The sequence below is a fragment of the Vulpes vulpes genome, chromosome 16 (assembly GCF_048418805.1).
Source record: "Vulpes vulpes isolate BD-2025 chromosome 16, VulVul3, whole genome shotgun sequence".
NCBI lineage: Eukaryota > Metazoa > Chordata > Mammalia > Carnivora > Canidae > Vulpes > Vulpes vulpes.
The window spans coordinates 56,254,822-56,270,672 of NC_132795.1; the positions used below are offsets into that span (position 1 = coordinate 56,254,822).

The window sequence follows — 15,851 nt, forward strand, 5'->3', positions numbered from 1 at the left end:
TATCTCCTGCTCCCCAGTTGGACACTTGACCCCTCGTAAGTCACTGGGATCCAGTGGTGACCAACATGCCACTGGCTAAAATAATCTCAAAGTTTGCAAAGAAGGGAGACCTGGTAATAACCAGATCCTACACAAGGGGAAATATCAAGTAAGAACATGACTTACTAGAAGTGAGAACATATGGAGGCCCCTGTTACCAAATTCAGTTGGTGCGGTGGAGAAGCCATGCACAGATCAGTGGAACAGAAAGAGCAGGACCGGAGCAACATATTCACGGGAATTCAGTATGGGGCAGAGATGATATTTCAATTCAGTTGGAAAAGGAGTAATTGTTTAATTGATGAACCTTGCACTACCAGCTCTCTTTTGCAAGAAAGTGGAAACCTCACTTGACGTTGGATGGATCGACGAGTTAACATCCAAAAAATAAAGTAAAACAATAAATATCGTGGGATAAAATGGAGAAGAGGACAGGATCAGTTTCAGTGCATAAGAAAATGAGAAAATTAGGTGCCTGGGTGGCTCAGTCAGTAAAACGTCTGCCTTCAGCTCAGGTCATGATCCCAGGGTCCTGGGATGGAGCTCTGCATTGGGCTCCCTGCTCAGGAGGGAGCCTGTTTCTCCCTCTCCTACTCCCCCAACTTGTGCTCTCATTCTGTTAAATAAATAAATTAATTAATTAACTAACTAACTAACTAAAAAAAAAAAGTCATACATAAAAAGACATTATACTCCCCAAAATTACTTTTGTGGTAACAGATTCCATTCACGAAGTCAATATGAAAATAAGGAATCCAAGTATAAAACTATAAAACTATTTGACATTTGGCAGTGTATACAAGGGGCCAATCACATTGCGCACTTGAAACTAATATAAGGTTATATGCCATTTTCCTTCAAATAAACTATTCCCAGCACAGATGTCAAATAAAAAGTTAATATTTATAATATGCAACGAGCTCTTACAAACTGATAAGAAACTCAAGAGGAGGATTGAGTCAAAGGATAAGACTCGGCAGGATGTGGTGCCAATCCAGATGTCCAACAAACATATGGAAAGAGGCACTAACTCACTAATTGTACGGGAATCTGAAATTGGAGTAACTGTGAGATTTCACTTTGTCCCCATCAGACTGGCAAAAACTAAAAATACTACTAACACCTATTGCTGGTGTGGATGCGGGTAAGTAGACTCATAAAATTGTTGTTGGAAAGGTGACAAGGTACAGCATTGTTGGAAAGCGAGCTGAAATAAAAAATACATACACCCGTCAACTATGCGACTCCTGGGGCTCTAGTCCACTGAAGAGCTCCCGCTGAAGGACACATGTCCAGGGTGTGTACTGCTGCACTGCTTGCAGGCTCGGGTGCAGCCAGAGGACAGGATGTAGAATGAATGCCCATCAGGACAAGACCGGATGAGGAAACCATAGTTATTGCTCACTCTGAAATATAATGCTGCCATTACAAGAATGAATTAGGGCTGCAGCAGCTGACTCAGAGCCTCACAGGTGTTGCTGTTTGAGCGATAAAGCAAGATGCAGAGGGGGGCCTCATGCGGCCCCCCTTTGTGAAACAGTGCCCAGGCCCTACACCTGCATATGCGTGGGAACAGACGCAGGTGTTCACGTGTGCACGTTAGCTGCAGGGATGTTTTGTTTACAATTGGTGAACATGTGGAAATACACTGGTTATTTACACGGGGATGAAGGGATGAGGGAGGCAAGCAAAAGGAAAAAGGAAAGACTGAGAAATCCGGCGTGTGTGGTATTGTCCCGGCTAAGCCCCCTGCACGTTATCGTCGCACGGATCCCAGGGGAAAGGGGAAAGGATGCGTGGGAGAATGGGCAGCACCAAAGGGCCTGGCTTGTCCAGGGGAAGAAGGTGAGTGTGGCTGGGACGCAGCATCCACGTGGGGTCGTGGTCCCGAGGGGGATAAAGCAGACAAGATTGGAGGGCACGGGGCCGGGCCTCACAGTGTGGAGCTCACTGGAGGTTCCCAGCAGGGAGATGCCTCCATCTCACCCCTTCCTCCCAGGCGCTCTCGAGGTTCCACGTGGCCCTGGGTACATGATCTGAATGAATCTGGCATAAATTCAGGGAACCATGTGATTCCTCCCATTTCCAAGCTGAAGAAACTGAGCCTCCGAGAGGGGAAGCATCTTCCCCAATGTCCCTGGGGCGCTAACCCGGTCTTCTGGCTCCAGACTCAATGTTCTTTCTGATACTCTATTCCGTGATAACCCCCTAGCAGCAGACGCGGGCCTGGGTGTGAGGCCAGGAAGAAGGCAGGAGCCCAGTAGATGCCCACCTGTCACTGACTCAGGCAAGGGGAGGGACGGTTGACCCACAGGACCTCTCCCCACGCTGGGACGGAAACCAAATACAGGCAGAGCTGTGTGCCAATCATTGTGAATCTGCCATTTGCTGGTGGTTTGGCTTGGCAGGTCCACCACCCTGAGCCTCAGTTTCCCCAGGTTTTCTGTAATATTAAAGGACAAAGAGGGGGGCACACAGTAGGCAATCAACAGCTATGAGACTCTACAGCCTGAAAGCATGAGAGCTGGAATCTTGACTCCGTCGCTTCTTGGCTATGCAACCTTGGGCAAGTTGCTTAACCTCTCTGTGCTGGGATTTCTCACCTGTAAAATGAGAACCATGACAGACGTCCCCTGGAGGGCTCGCTGTGAGGATCCGAGATGCGCAGCACACCCGGCACAGAGGCCGCGCTCAACAAACCTGGTCACGAGGACCCCCGTCATTGAAGAAGATGTGCTACTGTATCACTTCTGCTCCTCTTCTCTCTCCCTCCACCTACTCCCACCCCATTTATCAGCAAACACTTGCTGAGAGCCTGTTCTGCGCCAACGTCTGCGTGAGATGCGAAGGACACAGTGACGAGCTCCAGGGAGAAGGATCCAGCCTCTCCGGGACTCAGGACTTACCAAGACAGACGACAAACCGTATTTGCAGCACAAGGAGGTGAGGGCCAGGCTGCACCTGCTGCCACCCGTGGCCCCTGGAAGGGGTCCCATGTCCCTCCGGGAGGCAGCCCCTCGGCCATGCGGGCCCTGGGGCAGGGGGATGCGTTATCCTGCCAGAAGGTAGTGGCTCAGAGAAGAGCCCACAACGTGCAAGAGACACCGACAGGGGCACGCGGGCACCCAGGGGTTGGAGAAGGGAGCTCTATGTTAGGGAAAGAGGAACCTGACACCTGCAGAACCATCGGGTCAGGAGGCAAGGTCTCTACCTGCTACGTTTGCCCCAGGGCAGGCCAGGGGTGCTGGGCCGCATCCGCATCCCGCAGGCTCAGCTGGGCTGCCCACCCCTCCCACGGAGCACCCCACCCTTTAGCCGTCCTGACGGTTCCTACAGGGTCAGCCACATTTGCACAATGGGTGGTACGCTCGGCAGGCTGTCACGACGAGTCATTTGTAATTAAAGCTTCCAAGGGGAGACTGGCGCTCAGTCTTCATGATGACAACAGCCCCATAAAGCCACCACGGCGCCCATTTTACAGAGGAGCACGCAGAGGCAGAGAGGCCGGTTAACCCTCTGGAGCTCACGCAGCCTTGAGGCAGGGGCGGAGGCAGGACTTCTAGCTCTGCCCACCACCCCCCCACCCGCCCCACACAGAGGCAGCCTGTTGGTCCTCCCCACGCTCTGGTCTTTGGGTCAACAGCTCAGTGTGATGCCAACTCCTCCTTCCCTTACATCCAAGGCCTAGAGAAGGAACTCTGCCCGGCCCAGAACCCTTTGCTCTGGAGCCACCCCTGGGCAGGACTAGTGCCCCTTCAAGCCTGCAGGTGCAAAAGCCCGCCCCCCCCCCCGAAAGGCAGGCCAGTTGGCCTTGGGACTTCTATTCCACTGGAGTAAGAGGCAAAGTCACCACCTCCGGGAAGCCTTTCCCCCTGTTTTTTCCAGGCTGTGCTCCTGCCATTGCACATTGGGTCATCGGTTCCTGCCAGCGCCAACCCTGGTGTCCCCTTGGCAGGCCCCGCACACAGTGGTCACCCAGTAAGTACTGTGCTTGATGCAAGGCGCTCCCCAACCTGGCCCACCTCCACTGCCAGCCTGATCTCTGCTAGGTTCCCCCACCCCCACCCCAGCGCTTTGGCAAAAGAGAATCACCTGCAGCCCCCCAAACACACGTGCTTGCAATTAAACAATCCATTTATAATTGATCCCCCAGGGTCTGCCTCCTGGGCGTGTGTGATCCCAGGGCCGGGATCCGGGCTCCCTCACTCATGTGCCTTGACACGTAGCAGGTGCTCAACCAAAAAAATTGTCTCAGACAATGTCCTTTTAATTTTTAACAGATAGTTTGCAAAACTTGCCCAAACCTCTTCCACTAAAAATAATTAAAAGATGTAGAGACTGATTCTCTAAACCTTTTTTTTCTAAGTGTCTATTTTCCAGCAAATTCTTGGTGAGTGAATGTTTCACCTCCTCTGTCTTTGGACCTTCCGTTGCCTCTGCCTAGAAACCTGTGCGTGGCCTTGCCTGCTCCTGTCCTCCACTCATCCCCCCCGGCTCCGCCGCCACCAAGTCCCATGCCCTATACCCAGGTGGCACTGCCTCACCTGCTTGCGGTGCCCGCGTGCCCGTCTCCGCCCTCCATCGGCATCATGCTGAGGTCCGCTGGCCTGTCTCTTTCCACTTGACTGACTGCCTCTGAGCAGGGACCACATCTTTTTCACTTTTGTGTTTTATTCAAAGCACATAACACCCAATAGGAGCTCAACATGCAGCTAATATTTATTTAGGGCTTACCACAAAGGAGGCACTAGAAGTACTTTTTTATTTCATTTCATTATCAGCGCAGCCCGTTGAGGCTGGTGGCAGTGCCCTGTTTTCCAGTCAGGCCAGCCGAGACTTAGGAATGTCTGGTCGCTTGCCTAAGGCCAGGCTGCACGGAAGCATGTGAACCCCACCCCTCGGCTCCCTGCGTGGTCCTGCCCTGCCGCCTCAGCAGCCCCCCCACCACTTGATCCGCCTGAAATCTGCACAGAGAGGAGTGCCTCCCTTCCCTTTTATTTTCCTGCTTGTCACATGGCCAAGTTCTCTACTTTGCCCAGGAACCTTGGAAGTCCCCACCTCTTCCTCCCAGAAACCTCCAGCATCTTCTGAAGACACTGTTGGCTTCCCTGTGTAGAGTTCCAGGCCAACTCTCCCGGGATATTCCAACCAGGCCATTCCGATCTCCTGCTCCCTCTCGTGTGCTGGAGCTTCTTCTGTTTCTCCTCCTACTGGCCCATGGGCTTGGTGAGCACCTACTATGTGCCAGACACCGTGGGAGAGGCAAGGAGGATAATAATAATCGCCCAGCCCCCTACCCTTACACTAGAATTCAGAAAATAAATGCGTACACAGGGTTGCAGGGGCAGAGGGTGCTGTTAAGGGTTAAGGAGAAAATTTCATCAGGTAAAGAATGATGGCAGAGGGGTGGGTGGGCTCCTCTATCGGGTGGTCAGTTGAGCCTCTGAGCAGACACAGCTGTGGGGAGGAGGGATTGAATCAGTTGCCAGAAGACAGGCCTTTCAGACACCAAAACTGTGATGCAAAGGTCCTAGGGTCGGTGTGGGACGGTGGGATCCAGGCATGGAGTCTGGTTTGACTGGAGAAGAGGGAAAGAGGGAAGTGGCAGAGGAGGGGCTTCCAGTTGGCTGAGCCTGGTCATGAAGACACCCAGGACCCACTCCCTGTCCCCTCCCAAACCTGCTTATCCAGGAGCACTGCCTCCCTGTCACCTGTGCCATCACTGGATTCCTTCTCCCTAAGGAGTCCCTGGAAATCGCCTTCTCGCCATGCCCTTCTGCCCTTTAACGTTCTGTGTCTACCTTCACCTCTGCATCTTTACGTGTCCTCTTTATTGTATTATTTTTTTCTACTCTGTAACTTTATGACTGATTTTCTATCATAAGATTCTTTACCGTGGCTGAGCTCCTGGAGCACTAGCACACCAGCGGGGGGACAGCGCGGAGTGGGACAGAGCCTTGCAGATTCCGAGCTCGGACTGGGGCTGCAAAACCCGGGTGGGAAAGCTCCTTCTCTGTAGGATTTCTGGACATGGCCATCTCCACGTGTGGATTTTCAGCTTCTGGTTCTCACCAGGCTCAGGGCTAACCCCACATACTCTATAACGAGCTGGGGGGCAGGGAGCCCACTCTTCCAGCTCCCTCGGGCAGCAGACACTTGGGGCTCCCTGAGGCTCTCTCAACTGCCCTCAGCACTACAAGGCATGAAACCTGCCATGTCTCCAAGCATCTCCTTCCCTCCTGACCCCATCAGAGCCTCCCCGCAGCACCTGCTCTAGCGTAGGGCTGAACAGCTCTGGGGGCTAGAAGGCTCTGAACACCCATGGTGGCCTGTGCGTGGGGTCAAGAGAGCAGAGCAGGCCCAGGAGGAGCAACATGGAGAAGCCGGGCAAACCTGGCCTCCCCAGACCTGACACCGGTAGGAACTGCCTCCCGCTCATGTGCCCCCTCAGGCCTCCTGTAGCATCTTGGAACCACCTTCCCCTTTCCCCCCTACCCCCACCCACCAAGTGTCAGGAGCTTCTAGAGGCTTGCTTCCACTATCTTCCAAATGCTTATATCTGGTCCCTGTTGTTTAATCCTTACAACCATGACCTTATTCATTCATTCAAAAAATATTCTCTGAGCACCTACAATATTTCCAGCACTTTCAAGGCAGTGGGGATACTATAATGAATAAGACCAATGTGGTCTAACATCCTAGGAGAGGCAGGTGGGTAGGGAGAGGCTTCAGATGATAAATGAGAAAGGTCAAGTTGCAACAAGTGCAATGACGTGAACAGAACAGGCCAGTGTTGTATACAGTGGCATGTCGTAGGACCAGCAATGACCCTCTGGAAGTGGCCTTTCAGCGAAGACCTGAATGATGAGCCAGGGATCCAGTGTTTAGGGAGGAAAGCATTCCAACAGAAGGAATAGTAAGTACAAAGGACTTCAGGGAGGAAAGGATTGGGCACCTATTACCCCCATTTACAGATGAGGAGACTGAGACTCACCCTGGTCATATAGAGAGCAAGCAGCAGAGCGGGGATTCAAAGCCAGCTTCATTGCTTCTTCCCTGGGCAAGGGCCACAAGGGCAGTGACACCAGTGGGTGGCCCATCCCCCTGGGCACAGCAGTCTCTCTGGAGTCAGCCCCAGCCTTCCTCCTGTCCATCCCCATCAGCCACACTGACCTCCTGAGTGCTCACACTGCTTCAGACCTCTTTGTATCTGTCTGTGCTGTTCCTCTGCTTTCAATGCCCTCCTCTCCTCCTTGACCAATTGTGACCACTCCTCCGGGACTTTGAGAGTGAGCTTGCCGTCGAAGCCACTCCAAGGGAGAAATAGATGCTTCCTTCTGGACTTCCATAGCATGTGTCTTCATTTCATTCATTTATTATTCATTCATACATTCATCAAATATGTACTGTGGGCCTACTATGTGCCTGCCATTAAACCGAAATTCCAAATCTGGAGATAAGTACAACAGAGGAGAACTCCTGGGGGGCTGTGGGAGCACACAGCGGGGAATGCCACATACCCCAGATCTTCCCTGGGCTGGTCACACTGTCCCAGAATTAGCTGTCTGCTTGCCAACCTCCCTGATTTGGTTATTTTAATCTCATTTGCCTCCCTAGCACCTCCCAGCACATTGCCTGACACAGAGCGGATATGCATTTGGATGCATGCATTTAGATTTGTGTACCAACAAATAAATTCTTTTTTATAGAGCACCTACTATGCGCTGGGCACTAGTCTGAGTGTTGGAAATACAATGTGAACACAACAGACCAAAATCCCTGAGTTTGTGAGGCTTAATTCGGGGCGGGGGGATAGAATGTAATGGAGTGAATGATTTATAGTCTTAATTAATTAATGGACATGCTGAGGAGAGGAAGAATGGGAGCAGGGAGTGAAGAGGCAACAGAATGTGGCAAAAGGACATGCATGACCAAAGCAGAATTCTCAGTAGCCCCCTCCCTACACCCACTCCCTCCCCAGCCTGCTTCTTCCTCAGAGTGGCTGTCTCAATAACACACACCAATATGCATTAATTTTCTCCCCAACACCCCCAAATACCTCCACTTCTTTCCATCCCCGTTGCCACTGCTGGTCTAGGCCACCACTGTCTATTGCTGGGGAGCCCCGCCACAGCTGCCCTGGTGTCTCCCTGCCCCTAGGTTTGCTTCTCACATTCCCTGTCCCCCAAGCTCCTCTGGGTTGCTTCTTAGGCTCCAACCTCCTTTTCATGGCCTCCAGTTCTTAGCCTAAAACATTTCCCATCACTGTCTTTAGATAGGCCATACTTAGCATGTTTTTCCTAAAATGGGGCAATCATCTTTTCCCACTTGTGCATACCTTTAAACCCTGGCACATGCTGTTCCCTCAGCCTAGGATGCTCTTCCCTTTCTCAGCTCCTCTTCATCCTCTCACCCCCATCCTGGCCTAGCTAACTCTTTCTCATTCCTACGTCTCAGTTTACATATCTTGTCTTCCTGGGGGGATGTCCTTCACCCCCTAGGTTGGGCTTGGTCTCCCTACTTCATAGCCCCCCAGCATCCATCATCTGACATTCTCCTCACCTCAGTGTGAGGTCGTATCTTGGGTCAAGGAACAGTGGGTAAGCCATAGGTCGTTAAGCTTGGCTGCTAGACTAGACTCCCAGCTATCACTCACTAACTGGGCAGCCTTAGGTCAGATACTTAAATCATTACACGTCTTGGTTTCCTCATCTGTAAAATGGGAATCATGACCATACGTGTCCCATAGAATTATTGTGGGGTTTAGCCTAGATCAGTCTCAGGCATGTTAGCTTTTGTTATTGCTATTAACTTGTGATACAACCACACTGTGAGGCTCCTGCCATGGTCCTCCTTGATAGATGAAGAGAGGCTTCCAGGTTGGTTAAGAGACTGCTCAAGGTCAAAAATAAGGAAATGGCAGCCTTGTGCTTCAAGGCCAGGTCTGCTGCACCCAAATCCCATGTTATTTCCACTCCATCAAAGAAGGAGCTCAAAATAGGCCTGTGGCATTTCAGCTAATTTCCTCTAAGCCCTTCCCAAGTAACCAACTGCAGGCACACAAAGCTGCTCCCCTAAGAGCACCCATTCAGCAGCTGCTAAGATTGTGTGCCTGGTGGACCCAAACCATGTAACGGGGCTCACACCAAGCCAGCTCTTCCCAGGTAGCCTTGTCTGGTCTGCAGAAGGGACCTGAGGAGAGGGCTGGGTCAGTGAGGGTGAAGGGGAGCAGAACAGAAGTTAGAGTGAAGGAAGCTGAGAACCAAAGGAAGCTGTGGAAGTGGGGAGATAAAGAGAGGAAGCCACGTTTATGGAGTGCCTCTTGTGTGCGGGGCACATCACCTATCTCATACTAGCATCACTCAGTCATTGCTATCAAGCATCAGATAGGTCCCAAAGACATCACAGTGAACAAGACACATCCAAGGGCTCACGAGTTAGTGAGAGAGATGATGCATGCACAACAAAGTGCTAGCAATGGGATGGTTGACCCCTGAGCATGGTGGTAGCAGCAGCCGTGAAAAATAGGAGGTGCTAGGAACAACCCCAGAAAGGAGGAAGAGGCAGGTACTGTAAAACTGAGGCTCTAGGAAGCCGACTAGTTTGCAGTCATGCAGTTAAGCAGCAGAGGCGATCTGTGGCCCCAGGCCTGTTCTGTCTCCAGAAGTCTGCTCTGTCCACACTGACAGCCCAAAGCTGTTACACTCTCCCCAACCCCCTTTCCTTTTTCTCAATGATTATCTAGCCAGGAGATTAATCAAAAGCTGCTAAAGCTGCAGCTACAGTCAGTGGCTAAGACGACAAACAGAAGTTTCTGAGCCTCTGTTACTGATTCCATTTGGGCAAAAGACTTAGGGGTTGGTCTGAAATGGGATGGGCAGATAAGAAGGAGGGCTCTAGCTCTAGTCTGAAGGGACTTCATGGACAGATCAGAGGCAACCAAGGTGACAAGCACAGGAGAAGGCAAGCTGCTCAGTCTTGTGTGGCTGCAGCCAAGTGTCTCTCCACTCCCCCCGAAAGGCCTAGCCCATGTAAGGAGCCTTTTTGCTTGCCCTTCACTTTTTCCTTATAGACCAGAGCCAAGAAAATCACCCACCTGAACACTGGCTGAACTTGCTAAGTTCCTTGCTCAGTGGAACAGCACATCAGCCCCTCTCCCATCCCGATTCCCATCCCCGTCCTCACAGAACAAGAAACAAAACTGGAGGAATCCTCAGTCTGCAAGTGTCTTGCTATATCCTAAAGGCACCTTAGCAGGAGTTGCTGAAATTGTGCCTCTGTTCTCCAGACACTGGGACCACCTCCCAGAGCACAGGAGCACAGCAATTGCCCCTCGTAGGAGTCTTTCCCTTCTGAGAAAGGAACAGAGCATGAGAAAAGGAAGTTTTATGCAGAGTGGAGAAACAGGTCATCTTTCTACACCAAGAAGTATGTGCTGGTTATACCTGCAGACCAACTCTCAGCTAAGAGAAAAAAGTTAGACAACATCAAAAAAAAAAAAAAGGCTTTTTAATTCAGTCTATTATATACTCTTTGATCATCAAATCACTGAGAGATTGTCAAACAAATGATCTCAAGACAAAAAAAGAGAAGGAAGTATGGAATAATTGAGCTATGCAGTTAAAACATCTCTAAGCCCCAACGGACCCACCAGACTCACACCTCTCTCTAGGCTCCTCCCCCCAAAAATGAAAAACAGTGCACCTACATCATGCTGCCTCATGTGCTCTCACTCACTTAACTACGAAACTGATCAGAGAAAAATGTAATCAATAACAGCAGGAATCTGATGGGCTTCTTTCTCCCGGAGTCACATTAAGGAAAAGTTGCACATGTAAAAAGAAGAGGTAGCGCTGTAATTAACCCAAGATAGCATTGTGTTGAGGAAGAGAGGGGGGCTGGTTTCTGATGTGCTTCAGTGTTCACAGCAGGGAGATTTTTATCTCTTCCAATCCAGTTTGTGAATGACACGGAAACTTAGAAGGATTCACATTTCACCAACTTCCCCTGCAAACATGTTCATCCCCGAGATGAAAACCATTGCCGGAGCCCCAGCCACCACTCACCCTTTCGCACCCCCCTTTCCCGTGAATAATCTTTCCAAAATGTCTGCTTGTAGAAGCAGATTCAGAATTTCACGGAGAACTACAGAGAGACACACACACACACAGTGCCCTGCACACCCCCCTGTGAGCCGGGGAGAGAGAGAGAGAGAGAGACAAAGAGACAGAGAGAGGAACCACCGAAAGGAGACGCGCCTAACGTGCCAATAAAATAAAACAAAACAAACCCCCCGAAACAGCAAAGTGAAAACACGTATAGACCGTGTTTGTAATTACCCATCCAGGCTATATTTTCACCGCTTCCAGGCAGAGAAACGGCGGGTTGAAGTTTTGTGCCATCTGACTGTGATGGGAGGGTTGTGTTTGAAGCTCTGGGCACGTAGAGATGGAATGAGAAGGAGGCTGAGCTGGAAGAAACACCAAGGGGGGGGGGGGGGAGGGCAGGGGAGAGAGTGAGAGGGAGAGAGAGAGGGAGAGAGGGAGAGCGAGGGAGAGGAGAGGGAGAGGGAGAGGAGAGGGAGCGAGCTATCTCTAGCTACGCCTTCCTCTGAGCTCCGGGAGCCCAGCGAGCGCGCATTTCAGGGCCGGGGAGAGGGGTGACCGGAGGCAGGCAGCCCCCGCTCCGCCCCGGCCGCGGCGCAGGGAGGAGGAGGACGGGCCCGCGCCCCCCTCCTGGCGGGCCGCCCAGCAGCCGGGGCGCGCCGGGGCGGGCGGCGCAGGGAGCTGTCCAGTTCAGCACCACCCGGTAATGCAGTAGGTGGGAGCGCCTCCGCCGGGGGCCGAGCCGGCAGCGGGGGGGCGGGCGGGCGGCCCAGCCTGCAGCAAGACGCCGGCTCCCTCGTTTCCAGGAGCTTTGCAGATAGGGGGAGGGAAACCCGCCTCGATTCTCCGGGAGAAACCCCCTCCCTCCCCCACTTCGCCAACACTACCCCCGCCGCCAACAACAATAACCGCCGCCGCTGCTCGTCCTGCCGCCGCCGCCGCCGCCGCCGCCGCCGTGCCTGCCCGCCCTGCCCGCCCTGCCCGCCCTGCCGCCGCCGCCGCCGGGGCAGCACCATGGAAGGCGAGACCCCCGCACCTGTTCAGCTGAGATCAAGGGCTTACAGAATACTGGGAAGTCTGGTCTGAAACGAAAGCGCCCGAGACCCCCCCCCCCCCCCCAACAAGGAAGAGAACTGGCGAAGCAAAGGATTTTCATGGCGCAGGCCGCAGAGCCGAGCACGAAGACCGAAGGTTGCATCCCGGCTTTTGCAATCTCTAACTGTCTAGGTCCCGACCATGAGAGATTGTGTTGAGAATGCGGCTGTTCCCTGGTTCACTGTGGAAGCCATCTCCAAATTAGCTGTCACATATGGAAACTGGAGACCAGAATTTTAGGAAAAGAGATTAAGGCATCTCACTTGGGGGGGTGGGGGGTGTCTTTTTATTTTTTTTTTCCTTTTTTTTTTTTTTAAAAAAAATTTACTGCAACTGGAACAGTTTCTGATCTCAAAAGGCAAGCCTCTCTTCCCGTGTGATCTTTATAATTTACACTCTTTTCCGTGAGCTTTCTTACCTCCCTGTTTTTATATCTCTCCATAGTCTCTATTCACACATATATCCATTATATTAGTAGTGGAATTATTTTTATTTTTATTTTTATTTTTTTTTTTTGCTTTAGTACTCGCACCCTCACACACACTCTCCCGAGAACCAGAAGTCGGTTGGGTGTTTATATAATGAAGAATTATGGGGCTGTTTGATCGAGGTGTTCAAATGCTTTTAACCACCGTTGGTGCTTTCGCTGCCTTCAGTCTGATGACCATAGCTGTGGGAACCGACTATTGGCTCTACTCCAGAGGGGTTTGCAAGACCAAAAGTGTCAGTGAGAATGAAACCAGCAAAAAGAACGAGGAAGTTATGACCCATTCTGGATTATGGAGAACCTGCTGCCTAGAAGGTATTTGATTTCCCATCTCCTCCCCCTCTCCACCTCACCCCTCCCCTTTTCGCTCCCCCTCCCCACCCTCCTCCAAATAAGTCCCCTTTACATTCCACCATTTTCTTACTTCACTCCTTCCACCACAGATCAAGGTTGGTTGGGTTAGTTTCAGAGGAAAGAAAATCAATAAGCAAAAACCATACTCAACTCTCAAGCCTCCACCACCCTCCTTCCCCTAAACCTCTTCATTGGAATAATCTATGATATGATGAAAACAACAAGAGATTGTCTTTAAAAGTCGAATGAGCTCTGCCTGCTTTGGAATCATTAGGATTTGCCATTTGGTGTAGCATTGCCATCTACGAGGGGGGAAAATAATTGCTTCTCTCAACATTGCTCCTCTTTTCGTAATGAAGAATTCAAAAATGCTCTTCCTTTCCCCCCTCCTCCTCCCCCTTACTCCCCAAAAGTCCCAGACACATCATCATCTGCAAATCTCCTTTTAAACAACAACAACAAAAAAATCTGTTGTTTCTAAGAATCCTTATTTGGTAAATCCTAATTATTCCAGGATCTCAAGCTGAGTTCAAGAGCATTTCGTAATGTCTATGAACCACACATATCTTTTGGGGCAACTGGCTGCGTGTGTGTATGTGTGTATTTTAACATTTACAAAGTCTAAAAATACATACGTCTCTCACAGGAAACAAGCCCAAGTTCTAATAAACAGCAATTCACTTGCAGGTTAGGCGGAGAACCAATTCACTTCCACGCAGAGTGACATGTCTGTTATCCAGAAGCGAGTACAGTCAGCATTGCAGCCAGCTTGAGCATCAGACATTGTGCAGGGAGGCCGGGAGGGAGGCGAGGGCTTGGGGAGCTTGCGGGGGTGGGGGGGGCAGTGGACTGGGGGTATTAGCTGTTTGCCTTGATCTTGCAGGGTCACTGAGTCATGTGTGCCTGTGCATGTGCTGTGGGCCAAGGGGTCCCCGCGGTGTCAAGCCTGGGAGATCAGGGTACAGATGAAGGCATGTGTTTCTGAGACACATTAATAAGCACAGAAAAAAAAAACTCCTGCAGGTCATACAGCCTGCATTTAGCAACAGACTTGAATATGAGGGACTGCATTTGAGTGGCTCTATATATATATCCATATGTGGATGTACAAGCTACAGCCACCCATCGAAAGAGGGGAACAGAGAGATACATGTTTCTGTGTGGAGAGAAAGGCTTATGTGCTTTGCTTCTGACATGAACCAATGCCGGAGGCCGTTTGAGGCAGCGCTGGGAAGCGGGGACTGCAGGATTGTTTGTTAAGCTCAACATGGGATAGTGATGCAGGGACTTGAAGCCAGGAGATGGGGGAGAAGAGAGGGAAGCGGACAGGAGAGGGAGAAACTGAGGTGGCCCCAGGGTCCAACCCAAACTGAGCAAAAGCCGCTCTTTGGGAAATGGTTATGTCTGGGAAAGAGCACCAGTTTCGTGCCCCCCTCCCAACATTCTTGGTGCAAACGGTTGAGTGATGGCTGAACATGTTTTGAATAGCTAAGTGACTTCATTGAGCGATGGTCTATTTGACGCATACTGCATTTGGTGCCCTTTCTCAATCCAAACCGCTGCCTTGAACATAGTCTGCAGAGGAGCTGTATGCTGAATACTCTATGCTCTTCCCCAGCCAGGGAATCAATATCAGGAAATTAATAGGGACTGTTTTAAACACACCCGTCCTTAAAAAATGAAAAGCCTTTCAAGCAGCTTGTCATTAACAGTGGAAAGGCTTCCATTTAATTAAACATTTATGGCAGACTGCTATTCCAAAAGAGAAGAAAAGCAAAGTGAATGAGAGTTGCTTTAGGGAAATGATCATAGTAGCAATTTGCCTTCCTTGGATTTTAGTTAGATGGATGGAGATATGCAGCCAAGAAATTAGAGGAAAGACGGAACATTATTTTAGGAGAAATATACTCAGAAATTGGTAAGTTGGTTTAAATATAGTTTGTTATCAGGGTTTTACTTGCAAATTCTCCGTACTGTGATCTTTGAAACAATTTTTGAATTCCCAGAAGGCAAGAGGGCTAGAGGTGGCTTCAGATCACTTGTGTATTAAAAAAGGCTGAAGTAGTTTTGTTTAAATTCCATCTGTTTGGTGTCTACATCCCCAAATGTGCTGCCCACCCCCTTTAACTTTTTCTCCACGCTGTACCCCCTGCCACTCCCCCCAGCTCTGAATTCTCCCTCAAAGGGTTAGGATTACAACACTTTCCCAAGGGTTGTGTGATGTGCATGGGAGCTGTGGGTTTGGCCCTTCTCCCTGGCCTGGGGCCTCCGGGCAGGGAGAGGAGGGCTGGGCCAAGCTCCCTTCAGGATGCTATTCTTTTTCCACTTCTAGCCAAGGCCCCCGGGCAGGAGGGTGGGTGCTTGGGGCTCCAGTTGACCCTGGCCTTCAATTTCCAAAGCATCTGTCCCAATGGGGCTTTGCGGGCCTGAGACCGCCTTAGGAAGTTGGGCCTTGGCCACTTAGGAAGTGGTTTAAAGATTTTAAGCCAATTATTTTCAAAGACTGCACTGGTTCCCCAAGACCATAAGAGCACTTATTTCCGAAGATTGGTGTAGATGGTTCTCGTGGGGTGTTTCTGTGCTTGCTTTTTGGAGCATTCAAAATAGGGTCAGCCTTTATGGAAATCAGGTTGTCAGTGGTTCAGTTTCCCCCAATCTTAATGTTTTTGTGTGTGAGAAATTGGACTTTCAGAAAAGATTCCCTCATCACCTCTTTATCTTGTTTCCTGCCCATAACCAAAAAAGTTATAAACAGACTTCAAATCTCCCCC

The 15,851-nt window shown here is 50.7% G+C and overlaps 1 protein-coding gene and 1 long non-coding RNA gene across 2 annotated transcripts in view; one reads left to right on the forward strand and one right to left on the reverse strand.

Annotated features, from left to right (window-relative positions):
• Positions 1-11,511, reverse strand: part of LOC112929090 (uncharacterized) — a 28,772-nt gene extending 17,261 nt beyond the window's left edge. The window contains exon 1 of the long non-coding RNA XR_003236874.2: positions 11,379-11,511. This is a non-coding gene — a long non-coding RNA (uncharacterized lncRNA). The remainder of the gene's footprint in view (positions 1-11,378) is intronic.
• A 1,184-nt stretch (positions 11,512-12,695) lies between these two features.
• Positions 12,696-15,851, forward strand: part of CACNG2 (calcium voltage-gated channel auxiliary subunit gamma 2) — a 111,130-nt gene continuing 107,974 nt past the window's right edge. Inside the window, exon 1 of the mRNA XM_026010981.2 lies at positions 12,696-13,041. Coding sequence (XP_025866766.1) covers positions 12,831-13,041 — 211 coding nt within the window. The 5' untranslated portion in view covers positions 12,696-12,830. The remainder of the gene's footprint in view (positions 13,042-15,851) is intronic.